General features: G+C 40.9%; 1 protein-coding gene across 1 annotated transcript; it reads left to right on the top strand.

Moving 5' to 3' along the window:
• Nucleotides 1-10,730: 10,730 nt before the first annotated feature.
• On the top strand, nt 10,731-18,595 carry LOC138193035 (deoxynucleoside triphosphate triphosphohydrolase SAMHD1-like). Its single transcript, XM_069140810.1, has 17 exons — nt 10,731-10,860; nt 11,064-11,127; nt 11,208-11,277; nt 11,614-11,774; nt 11,994-12,109; nt 12,973-13,067; nt 13,397-13,540; nt 13,636-13,730; nt 13,923-14,031; nt 14,121-14,209; nt 14,374-14,459; nt 15,056-15,168; nt 15,931-15,963; nt 16,050-16,109; nt 16,256-16,360; nt 16,918-17,052; nt 17,514-18,595. The coding sequence occupies exons 1-17, from the start codon at nt 10,779-10,781 to the stop codon at nt 17,541-17,543; spliced, it is 1,587 nt and encodes a 528-aa protein (XP_068996911.1). The 5' UTR covers nt 10,731-10,778; the 3' UTR covers nt 17,544-18,595.
• Nucleotides 18,596-19,197: the final 602 nt, after the last annotated feature.

Here is a 19,197-nt window from a genome sequence, read left to right on the forward strand (position 1 = left end):
ACTTAACGATTTTATCTTTGAAAATAACCTGTACTGTGCTGTCTATTTACTGGTGTTTACAGTATTAGAGGCGAGTTAGTGTAAATTATTTGATTCCTAAACCCCTTTTTAAAAGCCATTTCTCAAAAAGTCAACTATTGAGGCTTGAAATTATTGAGATTCTTTTTATTAGCCAGCTCTAATACACCAAGAATGAGCCGTGGTTGAAAATATGCAAACACACTGTGGGCCCGCATGAGCTTCATGTTTATTCACCAACCTCTCAACTCTTAAATACTGTTAGCGGGCCACACACTGACCGTCAAATGACCACATGCTTGTTTTTTAGTTGCACTCTTAAGTTCTTATCCAGTGAGAGACAGAGCTTATCGCCGTCCTGATGTGAACTTCTGCCGTGTAAAACAAAGAATAATCAAGGACCTCTGTTCAAACTCTTCCTGTGAAGATGAATTCACCGAGGGCATTATTCAACAGTGTACAATCGTAAAAGATGCAAGGGAAATGTTTGAGTCTATAGAGCAACGTTGTGAAATAGTCAAATGTAAACCTTTTTAAGGAAACACTCTGGACGTGACAAACTGTTAAGAGAATGACATTTAGCGGCGGGGAGGTTGTGAAACGCTCATAATGACATTTACAGTAACCTTTTGCAGTGACTTTTTCAGAAGGGTTAAAACCACAGAAATGGAAAAATGTCGCTATGTAAGGTCTTTCATCAATTAAACTGTGATTGCGCTGGGCCAGAGCCTGAGGGCAATTTTTCCTCATTCGTTAAGAAGTGAGGGCTATAAGGATGACACCATGCACATAAAGCAGTCAGGGCTGCAGGGTGGTCTGATTTGTCCTTTAACCAGTCAGGCTAAAGCTCCACGGCAGAGCTTCCAGAATGTTGAGCTGGACACCGAATCCCTGCTAGTTTTCTGACCTCCAAAGGGATCCAGAGCAAATCAGAACCATTAATAAAATGAATTCAAACCACACTCTCTTGCTAAGAAAGTTTTCATTAAAACTCAGTTTGCATGAATGTTTTATTACTGCCAAATTGCTCATTATTATGTACAAATGTGTTTTGGAAACTATGGCAATGCACTGTAATTGGAGAAAATAGTTGTTAAATGGGGCTGATTTAAGCGAAAAGGGGCTGCTTTGTAAATCGCTGATTATGACAGACCTAGAGCGAATGTGGTAAGACATGTTTGTGAATGAGACCTAGTGCCATTAGAGGAATGAGAAATGCCTTCTGCGGTCCAAGTTTTTTATTTTTCTCTCGTCCTATTTCACCTTACAAATGTCATCCTCAAAATATCTGAATCCCAGGAAGCCTTACTCTTTGTTTCCCTCCCAAAGGTGTCAAATATTTTCATATTTGGTATTGAGAGTGAACATAAAGGTTATGTTTGTAAAGCAGTACAATCAAATGAATGAGAGGTATATGATACAATATTTTGAGGCTGCTGTTGACAGTATACTGCTGATATTTAGCAGCCACTGCCTCCTGCCACTGTCAAATGTTGGATCACCTGCCCTTCGAATGGAAAGTTCATGCTAAGTACATATTCTGAATACATTTTAAAGACACAACTTGAATACTCCCATTTTATAGTATGATACTTTAATGCACAACATTTTGGAGGCATTTAGATATGACATTGAAAAATATTATTACCTTGAACTGCTACCGATTAGATAGTTTTAAGAAGCAGTTATTATTATCTTATTTGCACGTCAGTTTGCCCACCTGTTGTACCTGAAGCTGGGTGTGGCAGCAGTTTGACCTGCATGCAAATACCTGCATGTAAATACCTGCATGTAAATACCTGCATGTAAATACCTGCATGCAGGTCTTTTCCAGAAGGATGGCTGGTAGTATTGTTAGGTTCCAGGGAGATGTTGAATAGATGGTTTAATTTATTTTTAGTGTGGGTGTGTTTGTGTGTACCTGTATACCTGGCTCTTGCTAAGTTGTTTTGTTGTACTTTACTTTTTATAAAAGGCTACATAATTTTCTGAAACAGCAGAGCACTGTAGCTTCTTGCAGACATTATTCACACAGGAGTAAATAGTGGATTTTCTGCTGATGATGTTCAGCTTGTGGATTTAGTGGTCTAGTGAGGCAGCAGAAAGGTGAACGTGGAATCCACTTAGAATATACAAGAGTGTTCATTTTCTTCATGATAAAGAAACACGTCAACCAATGCAACAGTGTGTACCATGAATTTGTGTAGCAATTGATGCGTTGACGGCACGACAAATTCATCGTTGGCTTTGATTTTTTTCACGGGATTTGTTGACAAGAAAGATAATACAAAATAAAGTAAGGATAAATCTGGTGATATTTTATCTAAAAGATTTTATAGATGTAAGAGACAAAGATGCAGCATGCAGGTTTAAAGTGTCAGACTCCAGGTTGGGCATCACTGTTTGCAGGTTTAATCAGTCTCCCATAAAATTGTGCTTTGAGGCACCAATAAGCAAGTAGTTGGCCATGTAATTCAAATTACAAATGTGCCGTGGCATGTAATCACTTTTAAATGTCAGTATGTAGGTGCCAATCCAGACATAGTAATACTGCATGTAACGTATAAAAAAAAATAACATTTTTATCACAGATGTTTAGAGGAAACCAATGATTTAACAGCATGTAACCCATTTACCACTGCCTCATTTACATCACCAGCTGTGTTGTTGTTCAACAAAGCGCCCATCCTAAAGACCGGCAGTGTAGAAAAAAATCTCATACACCGCATAACTCCAGGACCTGCTATTTATTAGCAGAGAACATGCCATTAACTTTACACACACAAATACACACAAACCAGAGGGAATTACAGTAACACCCAACTCATGGTGCCGAATATGAATGTTAACACGTTAACTCTGGGCATTCTGAGAAAACCCCATTACCTATTCCAACACGCTACACGGTCCCCACCTAGGTGGTTAGCTGTCCCCAGTAACCTATATGTCCATAACAAAGTCTGGTTTTGGTGACCCCAAAGTGGCCTGCCCCCACTGAGCCGTGAACAAGCTTCAGGACCTTGGGGCGTAGTTTGAGGGACACCAAGGGCTGGAAGATGTCGCGATGGCCCCCGGGGGCCTGCCAGCGGTGATAAAGGAGGCCGTCGTAGTCGACAAGGCTTGACCACTGGGCAGAGAGATCCTTGGTCTCGGGATCCAGTGCAGATACTGCTGGCCATGTTGGTCGTTGGCTAGCCCTCACCCAATCCTGGACGAGAGAGAGAGAGAGAGAGAGAGAGAGAGAGAGAGAGAGAGAGAGAGAGAGAGAGGACAGGGTCTTGGCTCTGGTCTTGTTGTAGCTGTTGGCTATCAATGGAGTCCAAACTGTCATTGTCGGCCATTGCTGGGGAAGCATTGTCACCGGTGAGGGACCGGTGTGCAGGGCTGCCACCACTGGGGTTGCTGTGTCACAGTCCTCAATGCGCTGGCAGTACCGGCACTCTTCTGCCTTGCAGGGGCGTCTTGACATGGCATCCGCGTTAGTGTGTGGTGTATGAGATACAGGATCTGCGATAATCTGAAATTAAAAAATTAAAAAAAATTATATTGACTGTATTTTGTGTACCTTCGGGTATAATCAAGGTAGATGGGTCGACCCAAGGGAAATAGCATAGACAGTAGTGGGTAAAATTGACATAGCTTTACATAGTTTTCAACGGTGGCAAGAAAGTACTGACGAATAATACATAACAAAGATTCTGTGTATGAACAAAGGTTGTAATCATGGGGAAATCATTGAGCAAGAAGAACATTGGTTCTGATAAAAATGAAAAGCACCCTAAAGGTTCAGTGTTGGAAGAAATGTCCGCGGCACTCCGCAGGAGGCCATGAAAGATTACTTTATAAAATGGTCTGTTGACACAAATGGCAAGTGGCCACTAGAAAGTACAAGGGATATGAGGGTAATTAAGGAAGTAGATGGCCTGTTAGATCAACAATGGGACAAGGTAAAAACAGAATCAGAAGAACAGTTGACCTGGTTCACGATAAAAGAAAAACTCAAAAATAAGGCAGCAGCAAAGAAGATAGAAGCAAGTCAGAAGGAGGCAGAAAAAGCAAAGAAACATGCTCAGGCAGCCAAAGAAAGAGCAGAAAAATCGGCCAAAGAAGCAAAATCTGCAAAGAAAACCCTTCTGGCCGTGCAGAAGGTATGTCAAAGTCCGCCAGCCCCTCCAGTACAGCCCACATAGTCTAGGTTATACCTGGCTTTGCCAGATCCACCACCATATCCCGCATCCACAGATGACGATGATACCGAAATGTGGCTGACCCCTCAAACTAGCAGACGCCTGATGGTTAGGAGAGCGAGACAGGCAGCAGAAGGAGGAGGTGTAGCAGAGGGAGCCGAAGGAGGGAAAGATAAGGATGTTACAGATGAAGGAGAGAAGATTAAAGGAGAGGATGAAGTTAAACAAGAAGAACAGGAAAGACTAAAAAGAGGCCAAGTGGTGGTTGAATAGAATGGTGACAGCAGGTAAATGGTGGTCTGACCAAGATGGGCGACTGGCTGCCACTGCCATGCTAGGAAGCCAAGCCTTTGATAAACAACAGTTTAAGTCAGCACTAAAAACGTTTCTGTGTGACGGAAACCGGAAGACGGAGGAAAGGCTGAAAGCACAGAATCGGCGTGACTGCGATTTTGACATTTCTGACTTAGAAATCAGACACAGACACTGGCAAAACAGTCAGACACCAAGGGCGGGGCAGATAAATCCGAGAGTCGTAAAAGAAAAAAAGACAAGTCGGTAAAGGTCTGCCCAATGAGAGCAGTCCCAACCCCCATAGATAATAACCGAGATCACCAAACACGAGTACACCAACCGTGGAAAAGGGAGGAGGTTATGGGAATGGTGAAGGACTTAGCAGACCCAGAGAAAAATGTAAGGCAAACTTGCGTCATACTCCGCCAACAGATGGCCATATACGACCCAACAGCAGGTGACCTGAGCCAAATGGCCCTCTTTGATAGGACAAATAGTAAGGAGCTATGAGGAGGGACAGAACCAAGCAGGACAGCCCAGGCAGTGGCCAGAGGTAGGGTCTGATGCAGAAAAAGATCGGACCATAGTAGAGGTCATCCTGAACCATACCTGTGAATGGTTGACCGCGTATTTCTAGACAAAAATAAATTGGGTGGCCATACAACAGTATGCTCAAAAAGAAGGTCTGGATGTAGGAGATTATCACCACAGGCTCAAACAATGTTTTAAAGGTCACTCAGGTTTAGGCAAAGAAGATGGCCTGCCAGCGTTCACAGTACACCAAGTGAGAGGTGGTAGCGCCCCCCACAGTTTCGCAAAATCCTCCCCCTACAGCCCCACAGGTGTACTACCAACAATCACCAATACAGCCACCGCAGTATTCCCCGCAGCCACCCCAACAAATGAAGTATTGATTAATGGAAAATCAGTCCCCATAATGGTTGACACAGGTGCTACGGTGTCTACTGTAAACACCTCTGCCATTAACCTACCCCCATCAGCAGAAACTATTGAGACCGTAGGCGTGTCTGGCATAGTACAAACCCAAACTGTATCTCATCCAGCCAGAGTTGACTTCGGCCCAATCGCATGTGATCATTCACTCGTTATCACCCAAAATTCTCAATGTAATTTGTTGGGAAGAGATCTTTTATCCACATGGAATGCGACCATTTCATATTCCGCCGATGGCATTTATATCTCGTTACCTCCCCCACATGCTCTTTCTGTTCAGGCAGTGCTACATACCCCACCCAATCATGGGCCTGCATACTATTCCCTAGATGTGGATGTTCCACCAGGGGAACGAATTCTGTTAACTGCTCTACAGCATATGGCCACAATGGTTGACACTGTGTTATCCCCAGAGTGGGTGGTCCCGACCATTGATCAGTATATCTGGCATCATCAATTGCATTGCACATTAGCATTGAATATGACCGGAGATGACATTAGTTACTTTGATGCCATTTCTCAGCTCCTGTCACACATGTTTGAGTTTGAAACCATGTCTTTGTGCGTGGGAGTGCAAGGGGTAGCTCTGGCGGCGGTCTTAGATTCTCCCATTGATACCTGTTACACAGTAAAGGATTCTGTGCCCCATCTCTCATTAGCAGTAACAGCAAGACACACCACTGCTGAACTCGGACCGATGGTTAAAATATTTGCCCAAACCACTCCATCCGCCGTATACCAAACCAGTGTTGGGATTATAGCAATGTATAAGGACCTGGTTTATGTCATTGACTGCGCATTACCTGCTAAAGGACGTTTGGAGGTCCACCCATTTTCACGTGTGTACACCTGCCACTGTCTCAAATCTAACTGTAATCCCCTGTTGCGGGATATACCTGATGTCCTTTGGTCAAAACATTCCAACGAGGTTGGAAAAATCCATTCGGCATCTCCCATTTATGTCCGCATTCAGCCAAATTTGTCTATACCCCGAAGACCACAGTATAATCTGTCCAAAGAAGCCGTGGAGGGAATAAAACCAGTAATTTCATCTTTGATAGCACTAGGAGTATTGGTATCCTGTTACGAAACCTCATAAACGAGGAGCTTGGCGATTCGTGCAGGATTTACAAACAGTGAATGCATATGTTGAGCCCATACATCCGGTGGTTCCTAATCCAGCCACCATTTTGTCTTCCATACCAGCAGGTACCAAATTTTATTGTGTTCGGCTTTTTTCCGTATTCCCCTACATCCGGACTCACAGTATTTGTTCGCATTTACTTACAAGGGCCGGCAGTACACGTGGACTAGACTGCCCCAAGGGTTTATTCATAGCCCGTGTATTTATGCTCACATGTTATTGGATGATTTGGCTGATTTGGTTTTGTCAGGAGGCAGCACCTTGGTTCAGTATGTCAACGATCTGTTGGTAGCGAGCCCCACAAAGGAGGCCTGTGAAATGGACACTAATGCCTTGCTGATGGCCCTAGCAGCGAAAGGTCATAAGACTAGTAAGGACAAATTGCAGCTTGTGTCTTCTTCGGTGACATATTTGGGACACATTCTTACAGAAGACACTCGAACATTGTCCCCTGCCAGGGTGGCTGCAATCTTGGCCATGCTCAAACCCCGCACAAGGAAGCAGATGAAGTCTGTGCTGGGAATGATGTGGTTCTGCAGGCCATGGCTGATGGACTTTGCGGTTCTATCATGACCCGTGTATAACATTTCTCTGCCATCGGCCCCAGATCCCCTACAATGGACGGAACAAGCTGATGCAGCATTTGAGCAGGTTAAAGTGGCCCTCTCTTTGGCCCCATCTCTCGGGTTACCAGACTACCACAAACCTTTCCATCTGTTTGTGCATGAACGAGAAGGATTTGCATGTAGTGTTATTACACAAATACATGGCCCTCGTAAGCGCCCCATCGCCCTTTACTCTCATCAACTGGACGCTATGGAGAGAGGTCTCTCGCCTTGCCTCCGGGCAGTGGCGGCCGCTGCCTATGCAGTTCAGACGACAGCTGACCTGGTGCTAGGTTCTCGGTTACACCTCTATATTCCCCATTCTGTTCACACTCTACTGACTAGGACCGGCACACAACATTTCACCGCAGCTCGTCACAATATGAGTCTTATTTGACCTCCCTGCACTCGCTAACCATTCACCGTCGTCCTGCTCTCGATCCCGCTTTCCTCCTCCCCTTCCCACATGATGGAGATCGTCACGACTTAAATCTTTCACTGGCAGCGTTGAGCCACCAGCTGAGTGTACCCTAAACGATGATTCTGTAGGGCCATACACTTACGAGGGAGAGAATGTCAGATGTCCCATCACACCACCTCTTAGAACCATTGGTACAATCCCCAGGCATCCCCACTCCTGTTTAATACGTGGTGGTGATAAAGATACCCCATATTTGGGTCGATCGATTTGTACAGATCTTCGAGGAAACGAGGATGCCAGTGGGACCCACTGGGATTCTGACATCCTGGTAGCTCCAGCCCCTGCCAAATGGATATGCGGTGCGGCAAGTTTCGACTGGATACCACCACCAAGCATGTTCCGTGGTACTTGTTCCCTAATGTATGTAGTACCCGCAATGAGGACTACCTCCTCTCTCCCCACTCATCAAGCTCTCCGTGATAAGCTCACCCGAGTAGATAAACCTAGAGAAAAAAGAGATATCCTGCAGCAATATGGCTACGACGCTTGCCCACTACACACAAGACGACAAACTGTATGGAGTTGAATAGTCGGGGTTATCCTACATCCTACATAATGTCTGCACTGGATCAGATCAGGGATCTGGCTAATGCAATGTGTTGAAATGCACTTATTGTAAGTCGCTTTGGATAAAAGCGTCAGCTAAATGAAATGTAATATAATGTAATGTAATGCAACGTCCCAATTGGCGAACCGGACAGCAATATCTTTAGGCCTTATTAACACCCAACTCGCGGCCACTTCCAAGATGACACTCCAGAACTGCATGGCACTCGATATTCTATTAGCAGCCCAAGGGGGGACATGCAATCGGTGTAGAGTGCTGCACTTGTATCCCCGACAACACCACCCCTCTCCAAGAAAAAAAATCGATGCAATAGCAGATATAGCCCTCCAAGTAGAACCAACTGACACCCAAGGCTGGGAACTTTTCGATTGTATAGCAAATGGGTTCAATGGCTAAGGTAGAATCATACTGCAGGTTATGGCCCTGTTTTTCTTGAGCTTACTTGTATTCTATATGTTGGCTCAATGTTTCATCATTGCTATGAGAGCATGCTTTGTTAGAGTATTCTCAGCATCCAAAAGGACGACCGCTGTAATGCTTACTACAGTACCGCAGACTGATCTAACCAAAGAAGCAGACATAGACAATGGCTACAAATCATTTGCCCTTATGTTCTCTGGAGGACTAGACATTAAGAATAGGGGCACCTCTCCCTGGTTACAAACAGAGCTAGAAGAAGTAGGAGAGGAACTCTTACCATTAGTTTCAGATCCAACACCTCACGCAAACCATGACTATGATGTTCCCGACACCACAAATGATGACGACAATACATTGCAGACGCAGAAATTACCAGAATCTGACCTAGAATCACAGGGAGAATATGACTCAGATGAAGACCCAGGTGACTAGTATTGGCCTCCTGTTCCGGGTCCATTTCCAGACGCTCTGAACTGGGAATATGGTGACTGGTAGGTGTCTCATGATGGTGTTGTCCTAAGAGGGACAAAAGGGGGGAATTGTGGAGATATTTCATATCTCCTGTATATACATGTTAGTATTGATAACATTGTACATAATATTATAGCAGCCTATGAACAGTCTCAACACAACTTATTGGTATATATTTCCACTTTGTTGTGAGACTACAAACACACACTGTTATTCACAGATGAACTTTGTGACCGGACACACTCTTGTTGAACAGATATATCTTGTTAAACCCAGTGTGTTCTGCTCTTATCCATATAAGGACCTATACTCTGAACATCTCCATATATGGGCTTATGTCCTGCATGCCTGTGCTCTGCACTTCTCCATGTAGGGACATATAGCTAACATCCATGTTCGGACCTATGTGTAGCTGGCAGACATCCATGTACATCCCACCCCCACTTCTATGTAACAGGAGTGTATAAAGGCTTTACGTTTTTCTCACAAAGTTGAAGAACTTTTCAGTCCAGCAAGCTGTGTACTTCTTCCCATGCTGCATGTCCAATAAAGAATTCTGATGAACTGATCTTTGACTCCAACCTCATCTGTGACCAGTCTGTTCAAAGAAAATCTACAACAAGGGTTAAAACCACAGCATGTGAATGCCTGCATGCAAATGCCTGCATGCAAATGATTGCATGCAAATGTCTGCATGCAAATGTCTGCATGCAGGTCTTTCCAGAAGGATGACTGGTAGTATTGTTAGGTTCCAGGGGGATGTTGAATAGCTGGTTTATTTAATTTTTAGTGTGGGTGTGTTTGTGTGTACCTCTATACCTGGCTCTTGCTAAGTTGTTTTGTTGTACTTTACTTTTTATAAAAGGCTACATACTTTTCTGAAACAGCAGAGCACTGTAGTTTCTTGCAGACATGTTAAACATCAACTTCCTGTGTCATGGCGAGCGAGCCGTTTGGCCACACCCACTCGCAAAACACATCAAATGTATCGTCTCACCAAGCCGTATGTATGTGACACATTTCGTGAGGTTTCAAGCATCATGTGAACCTTCAACATCAACTTCCTGTGTCACGGCGAGCGAGCCGTTTGGCCACGCCCACTCGCAAAACACATCAGATGTATCGTCTCACCACGCCGGATGTATGTCACACGGTTCGTGAGGTTTCAAGCATCCCAAGGCATCCCAAGGGACCTTACACATCAAGTTCCTGTGTCAGGGCGAGCGAGCCGTTTGGCCATGCCCACTCGCAAAACACTTATCAGATGTATCGTCTCACCAAGCTGGATGTATGTGACACGTTTCGTGAGGTTTCAAGCATCCTTTGACCTTAAACATCAATCAACCACCATCGGTGCTTGGGCCCTAATAATCATCTCCATCTCAGCCTGAGAGACAACAGGGCTGAGTTTAAAAATAGTCTTGAGTATTAAGCATACATATTGGGTATTTATGAAGCATGCAAAATGCTTCTTTAAGATAGGCTTCTTTCACTAAGAGGGCAGTGACCAATCTGATAGGTGTGTCTGAACGCATAAAAGGCAGGCATCCTTCAAACCCAAGGTATCTTTTGCACTGGTCCAATTCTGAACTATCTACCTAACACTTGATCTTCATTGAAAACTTAAATTCAAGGCATGGCCTCTACCAGCGGACAAATGTCGGAGGAGAACCTGACTACCGAGGGATGGGGAAAACAAGTGGCTAACTTCATTAAAGGTTAGTTTTCTGGTTTGGCAGATTAAATTGATTGATTTCATGGCTGACCTAAATAAGGCTGTCAGATAAAAACTGCATTATCTTCGGACTTTTCCTGTACTTATTGTGACATATGATTTCTGATAGTAAGCAATAAGGCTACTTGTCATAATATATACTAAATATTACAGGACTGCTATTAACTGTTTTTCTCTTTTACCCAGAAAAACGCATCTGTAAAGCCAAGCTGAAAACGTCATCCTATCATTATCATTTAAATAAATTTAAGTAAGTTTGAATCTATTAAACAAAGTTGCATTTTCCATTCAGTTAATTCAATAATCAACAGTTATCTTTTTTCCCATTAGGAAACGACCTGACCGTCTTTGGCTCAACAATTCTATCAGGGCACACTTTAAAATCAAAAATGGACCCAAGGTAATAAGAATATAATTGTATAACACACGACATGTTCAGTGGAAAAGAGGTAAACAAGAGTTAACAATTAAAAGACACAAAGCACGGAATAGCAGTGAGTAAATGATCCGACACAACCACAAAATCAAAAGTATGCACAATTACCTCCTATTTTTTGATCCAATTCTACAACAAAAGACAACGGTTGGATGCTGAAACAAATTAAAATAATGAGGACTGCAGCTTGAAATGAAAAGACTGAGCCAGAAAAGAAGAATTGAAGTTGTTTTTACAAGGTTACTATGAAACAATTGAGCTGGGTGTGTCTAATTTTTTTGTTCAATTTTCTTTCCCCAGGTGTTCAATGATCCCATCCACGGCACTATGGAGATACATCCACTTCTTGTCACAATCATAGACACACCTCAGTTCCAGAGACTACGACACATCAAGCAGCTGGGAGGGACCTATTACGTTTTCCCTGGAGCGTCCCACAACCGCTTTGAACACTCGATTGGGTATGTGCACGTGCTTTCAAACAACACACCTATGAAGCACCAAATGAAAGCAATTAAACCAAAAGTCAAAAAATGAACAAATTGCATGCCTTAATGGAAATCTAATCATATAATCTGCGTGTGTGTGTGTGTGTGTGTGTGTGTGTGTGTGTGTGTGTGTGTGTGTGTGTGTGTGTGTGTGTGTGTGTGTGTGTGTGTGTGTTGTATTTGGTAAAACAGGGTGAGCCACTTGGCAGGAGAGTTTTTAAAGACTCTGAAGTCAAATCAGCCAGAGCTCAACATCACTGAACGTGACATCCTTTGCGTGCAGATTGCAGGTCTTTGCCATGACCTGGGTAAGTGATACACACCTTCCTACTATCATACTGTGTATTAGCTTTTAAATGGTAATAGTTAGGTGTGATTAATCATGAAAATGAAAGTGAAACTATCCACAAATTGTCAATAACATGTTGGTCTTGTGGCCAGGGATGCAGCAGGCAAAAGGGTGCCTCAGAAAGTAAAAAAAAAAACACATGCAAACAGTTCACTTGTTCACATGATAATGTACATGGTACACTGTTTCTCTTTAAGTTTCTCTACTGAACAACAAGTTATTCTCTGATATTTTCTCATTTCAGTGTTTAATATACAATAGTGGAGTACATTTTCATTTTTATATCATAAATGACTCACTTTACTCAGTCACGACTTACTTTATAACTGACACTAAATATTTTCCTCTGCTTTGAGTGTTAAATCAAGACTTTGGACAGTTATTATAGTTACTTTGAATCATTATTAAAAAAGCATAGTCATTTGTTTTTTGGAAGTTTAGTTAAAAAATTTTCATACATTTGGATGGAAACTTTTTGTTTTGTTTTGGAAGTTTGGAATACTTGCATGACTCAATCAATTGCAATAATTAGTTAAACTATAGTTACAGTGATTAAAAAAAAGTTGCAAAAACATACCTTATTTATCAAAACAACATGAAGTTAATGTTGACTTTGCATTTACAGCAAATAATATTTGCAGGAAATGGGAACAGATTACAAAAATGTAATCAATTAAATGAATTATATTTCATTACAAGAGCTAATTGGGAGTAAAAGCCTATCTCTGATACTAGTCAGTTCAAAATGAAACATACCTGGGAAGATACTATAAAGTTCACACACAATTGCAATTAAGTTCATAATTATTTCCCCATATCTAGGACACGGGCCGTTTTCTCATCTGTTCGATGACATGTTCACCCCAAAACTTAAACAACACAATCCTGCTGCTGCCCAGATTATTGGAGATTGGACGGTAAGAAAAAAATTCTGTTCTGTTAACTGTGATGCATAAAAGCCAACCACAAAACTGAAGCACAGCTGCCTTTAAGGGTCAAGTTAGTAGGACCCACAGTATCACAGACAAGTAAGTGTTTATTTGAGAAACACTCTGGAAGACACACAATCATTCTGTAAGTTATGGCTTAAGACCTGTCAAACAAACATTAGCGTTAAAACAGTTATTAATATTTTCCTAATGTTCTGGCAAAAATAAGCTCTTCTAACTGAGCAGTCAACCAATTAAACTTTGATTTACGTTCCAATTCTCCAATTAATATGTAAATAAGTCTGTGTATCTTGCAGCATGAGAAGGCCTCTCTCTTAATGTTTGATCACATGGTGGATGTTAATGGCCTGGAGCCAGTGATGGAGCAGTACGGGCTGGAACTGCCAGATGACTGTGAGTTCATAAAGGAGATGATTGGAGGACCTCCAGACGACGGACAGGTCAGTTCCTGTGGGAATAATGCAAAATCAGTTTGTGTCATCTTTGCTGCAGGAGACTTTGCCTAATGCTATCATTTTTGCCATCATCTCCACAGTATGTATGTCGTCCAAACGACAAGGCCTTCCTCTATGAAATTGTGGCAAACAAGACAAACGGCATCGACGTGGACAAGTTTGATTACTTTGCCAGGTGGAGCTTGCTTTTCGGCAGAACGGTCCACATTTTGATGAGTCAGGAACTACTGTGTATTATTTTCCCTGAACAATTATAATATTCTCCTGATTAGTTTTACTATGTGCGGCATTCTCAAGGTTGCTTTGAAGAGTTTAACACAATACCTTTATTTTTACTCACATATTTCATCACTCTGTCTCACCTCAGGGACTGCTACCACCTGGGCATCAAGGCTAACTTTGACCATCGGCGCTTGTTCATGTTCAGCCGGGTGATGAAGGTGGATGGGAAGATGCACATCTGCTTTAGAGACAAGGTTTTCACTCCTGCTTTTTATCATGTTTGAAAAAGCAATTAATGTATCTGTCTAGCTGTTACTAAAGTATATGCAAATACTCGCAACAGGAGGTGAACAATCTATATGACATGTTCCATACGAGGATCTGTATCCACAGAGCCTGCAAGCACAAAGTAACCATGAGCATACAAATGATGTGAGTTCCTATCTTTCCCATATCAATAATCTACAACACTGAGCATCGTCCCTTGTCTGATGGAGTTTATTTCCTTTATTTCCTTTGCTTTATGATTCTCTCTATTGTGGTCTATGCAGCAAAATGTTTCCAAAAGGGATAATGTTTTGGGTCTGTTTATTTAGGATCACAGATGCCCTCTTGAAAGCAGATGTACAATTACACCTCTCCACAGCCTTTCATAATCCAGAGGCCTACACCAAGCTGACAGGTTAGTGGATGCCTGTGCTATATTTAAAATAATAATACATGTCTGTCTTATAAAACTGAAATTGTCTATATTCATGTTACATCTTCTGTCATATTGTCAGCACTATCTCTCGTACTTTGTTTGCATAAAATAATAGTAATATAAAGAACCTATGACAGTTTTATGATTTATTTTAAGGGTTTTCAGTGGTAGATGGATTAGTTGCTAACCACAGTGCCTTTTTACCGATGCAAGCTATAACAATCACGGTTTGGTGGAGAGATTTGGAAAATGGTCATATACGAGTAGAAGCAACCAATTACGTTTTAAAGTTAAGCTGTCTATTGTAAATAAAGTTGACCATGATGATGGTATGACGCCAGACCCTGTAAATCACCAAGTTCTGAGAAATGATAAAATGTTGTGAACATAAAAGTTTCCTCTAACAAATTAATAAGGTAAAAGTAACTTTGTCAGTTTTATTGTTTCATTTTGTTAATTATGCCTCTCAATTTAATGTCACTTATGTTACTTACTTGTAAAAGACAAATGAAATTGTGTCCCTTTCTTGTGTTTGAACTGAGCTATCTTCCACTTCATCTCCGTTTGCCCTGTAGATCAAGTGTTTGAAGAAATACTCCGCTCAACCTCATATCGTCTGAAGGAAGCCAGGGAGATTCTGGAGAGGCTCGTCTGCCGGGACCTGTACAAGCTTGTGGGTGAAGCCAAGGTGTGCAATAAGGTCTTTATTTGCCTGCATTACATTTGGCTTGTGACGACTGGTGATCAGGTCGACTATCAACGATTTAAGAGACCATTGAAAACTGTGTTTTTCAATCTGCAATCTCTAGTAATGACAATAAGCCATGTCAGTATTAAAATAAGATGATTACCAAGCCATTAATAGCAGTACACTTCCTGTTAACACACCATTTAATTTTTGCCATGATGACACGAAATGTTCCAATCACATTTGTGAAAATAGATTTTGAAATTCAAAAAAAAACATAGGGTCAAATGTCCAGCTGTTACATTAAACAGCTGTTACTGTATACATTTAAACACTGTTATTTTGTGTGCATGAAAACACTTGTGTTTGCGTCTGACTAGTATTTTTGGCCACTTCTGTCGAGATTTCTGTCCACAATGAAACAATATAAAAATTGGAAAATCTCATAGATATCTGGGACAGTCTAGCTAACAAATGATTATTTTAAGGTTTTATTTTCAATAAAAAAATATGTGTTAAGTCAATTTCCTCAAACGAGGAAACATAATTGTGGTTTAGCCTGTGGCCAATTGACAAAAGCCCTTGCATTTTCAGTATTAGTGTCCTTGGCAACATTACCAGTTCTCACAAACGGCACACAGTTTTCCATAAAAACAGATTTCTTTTCAAATGAACAGTTTAAGGCGAATGTACTAATGCTGTGTTGACAAGATTGAATAATCAAGTTGAGTCTTCTCGCTCCCATTTCTCACCCTTTCTCAGTTAAAACACCAACCGGGGAGGGAAATATCACAGGTAAGAAAAAGAAAAGAGTTCATATCATGGAATAAAAATAATAAAACAATAATAATAGCAATAAAGACCTCTCATCTATCCCTCAGGGGATGATTGGCAGTTTGGAAGAGGAACTGGAAGGCCTCGGCGGTGACACTGAAGTTATTGTGAGTTTTTACCCTTTGCTACGCTTTTCTTAAAATCTCACGCTTTGTTAATTATCATTGGATTTGTACGACGTTGTCTAGCTTTACTGAGGCATAATCTGTAAGTGAAAATAAACACAGGATTTTCTCTCACACTTTTCTTTTAGGTTGTCCCTTTTGACTACGGGATGAATGACGACGACCCCATCGCAAATTCATATTTCTACCGCAAGAACAACGGGGACCAAGCATTCAAGATGTCCCCAGACCAGGTCAGAACTACGGTGATTGTATGCCTTCGCCAACCAGTCAATTTGTAGTTTACATCCATATCTGTCCAGACTCGTAATAAACAATACGTAGTGACGATTTTGAAGGGATCATTATATGTGTTCACATGCTTGGCCAATAGACCTCACTGACAGTAGACAACTTACCGTCAGCCCGACAGCAGAGATCTTTACGATCATCACAGTTTCAAATATTGGTGTGAAATTTTGTTATAATTTCTATTCCTAAATGAATGCAGCTTTTGTGAGGTGACAGTGACCTTTAATCAGCAAAATATAATCAGTTCATTCTTGGAGACGAGCGACAGTTTGTGATAATTTTGAAGAAATTCCCTCAAGGCTTTCTGATCTATCACATCAACGACAGACGGACAGACGGAAAACCAGAAAACATCATTTCTGACTATGGCTGTCGCTGACATGGAAACAAACATTGTAATCTTATCTTATGTTTGAATTAGCTGTTTGTTTCTTGTGTGTATGTTGTTGTAAGACAACTTTGACAACATGCAAATTTATGTTGCTGTCATTCGTGTCAGATGTCCGGGCTTCCCCCACAGCGATTTTCTGAGAAGATCCTCAGAGTTTACTGGAAGAGCCCTGATGTCGATAGGTTGGAAGATGTCAAGCGGCAGTTTCAAACTTGGTGCCCTAGAAATGGCTTTCAGCTTTTGGTAAGTTGTGAGCAACAGGAGACATAAGCAGAGAAGGAGCAGTTCAAACTTTAATATCCTGTGAGAGCCCTGGTATCAGATTACAGTTCTGTTATTATTTGATCCTGATTATGTACTAACTGCATAATTATCCCCATTATTGAATAGCTGCTTGTTATTTTCTTGATTAATAAATCATTTGATCCTTAGATGTTAAATATAAATGGGGGAGGAAGGAAGGGGGATATATGGGTGTTGCCTATAATAGCTTCTTTAAGTCCAAGATGGCATTTTAGCTTATGATAGTTTGTTTTCTTTCTGTCCAAACAACGTAACCTGTTTTCTATTTTCTATCACATAACCTGTTATCGTCTCCAGTGCAGTCTAGTCCCCTCCTACAAATACAAAGAAATGACCTCACTAAACACTACTCGTGTGTTAATACTAATGCACTTGTATGTGCTGTCTTTATTCAAATACAGTTTGGAGACAGAGTTCAGCCTGAAGCCTGAAGACTGAAGACGTGATTCAAAACTGAAAGAGGTTACTCTGATGTTGCTTCATTATGATTGAGAGTGATCAAAAATGTCTGCAATGTCTTAATGAGAACAGCAAAACACTCCTAAAAGAAATGATCTAATTAGTACACAGATGCATTATTTCATATTCAGGCCTGTGATCAGGTTTTTTCAAATTCTGTTCAATATCCAATAGTTCACATATTAAGTTCGATCATTTTCATTTAGCTGAATTAAACTGAATCACTGTATTACGCAAAGTTTGTTCTGAAAGCTTGTAATTATCTCATTCTGGAGCTTTCAAAAGAAGTAAATCATGTTTGCAAACAAAGGATAACAGATTGTGGCAAGCTGTAACGCGCAACCAACACGTTTAACAGGGTGTGTCAATTAACTTGAACATTTAATCTGAGGTGTGGGAAGTGGAAATATTTACTTTTTTATTTTAATTTTGATTATGTGATTGGTGCCTGAGAATCTTAGGAAATATGATTTTGAATGTATTTTGATCATATTTTTTTTGTAGTTGTCATTGACCTGACTTGATTACTTTATTGTATCTTTCTTCAATTGATTTATTCTTATTTGGTCACTGTTCATTTTTTATTTCTGTTTCAACATTTCTGAATGGTGGCATCATTTATTTGACCATTTTGTTTTGAACAATTCTGTCTTTTGAAACTGGCTCTCAGGCAAGCACTTTGTATCAATATAACCTTAATCATTTAAAACAAATAATTATATATATTTATGATTACACTATATAGCATAAATTGGCAATGTACTCATACTAAATCAATTAAATTGCATCTGTGTGTATGTGGTTAAGATAAAGTTTGGGTATTGTGTGTTTTGCTCTTTGTATGAAAATTCATAATATTTCTATTACATAATGGGTCTGTGAATGGTAATTTATCAAAGGTGAATCGATCATTTTATTATTTAGATGGTGTGTTAACTAATGGTGCCTGGTCTATTTGAAATAAAGCTCTTTTACTCTTTGTTGTGTGTCTTTAGAGTTAAACTCACCCAACATTAGAGGGAATTCTGTAGATATAAAATTACACATAAAATTAAATCCATATTACACATCCCTCCCACATGATACCCCACTCTCTTCTGTTCTCCCTTTTTCCTCGATTTAAAATACTTTTTTTTTCCCTTTTATAGGGATTTAAGGATAAGAAATGTAGTATATGTGTCGTGATTTTTGTCAGTATAACCTGAAATGGACTTACTGATGATTAGTTTCAAGAGCAGCGTATACTAGTCCACTAAAATGTTGTGCCAGATTAGCACTCAACATTCATCTATAGTCCCCTTTTTTTTTTTTTTTTTAACTATTCGCAGCAGTGTGCAAACATTTCAGGCACTTTAGATGTTTAAATTCTTATTAATCACGTAATACCATCAACAAGGAGTCTGGTCGGCCCCAAATTCATTCTACAGCATGACAACACCCACAAACAGCCACAAAGAACTACCTGCAGCGAGAAGAACAAGGAGTCCTACAAAAGGTAGTATGATCCCCACAGAGCTTTAATCTCAACACCATGGAGTCAGTCTGGGATCACATAAAGAGGCAGAGTTAACGGAGACAGACTACTAAATACAAAGAAGAACTGGGGAAACCTCTCTGAAATGAGTG

Source organism: Embiotoca jacksoni, unplaced genomic scaffold (assembly GCF_022577435.1).
Source record: "Embiotoca jacksoni isolate LCO1_2020_lvr unplaced genomic scaffold, fEmbJac1.0.p SCAF_9, whole genome shotgun sequence".
NCBI lineage: Eukaryota > Metazoa > Chordata > Actinopteri > Embiotocidae > Embiotoca > Embiotoca jacksoni.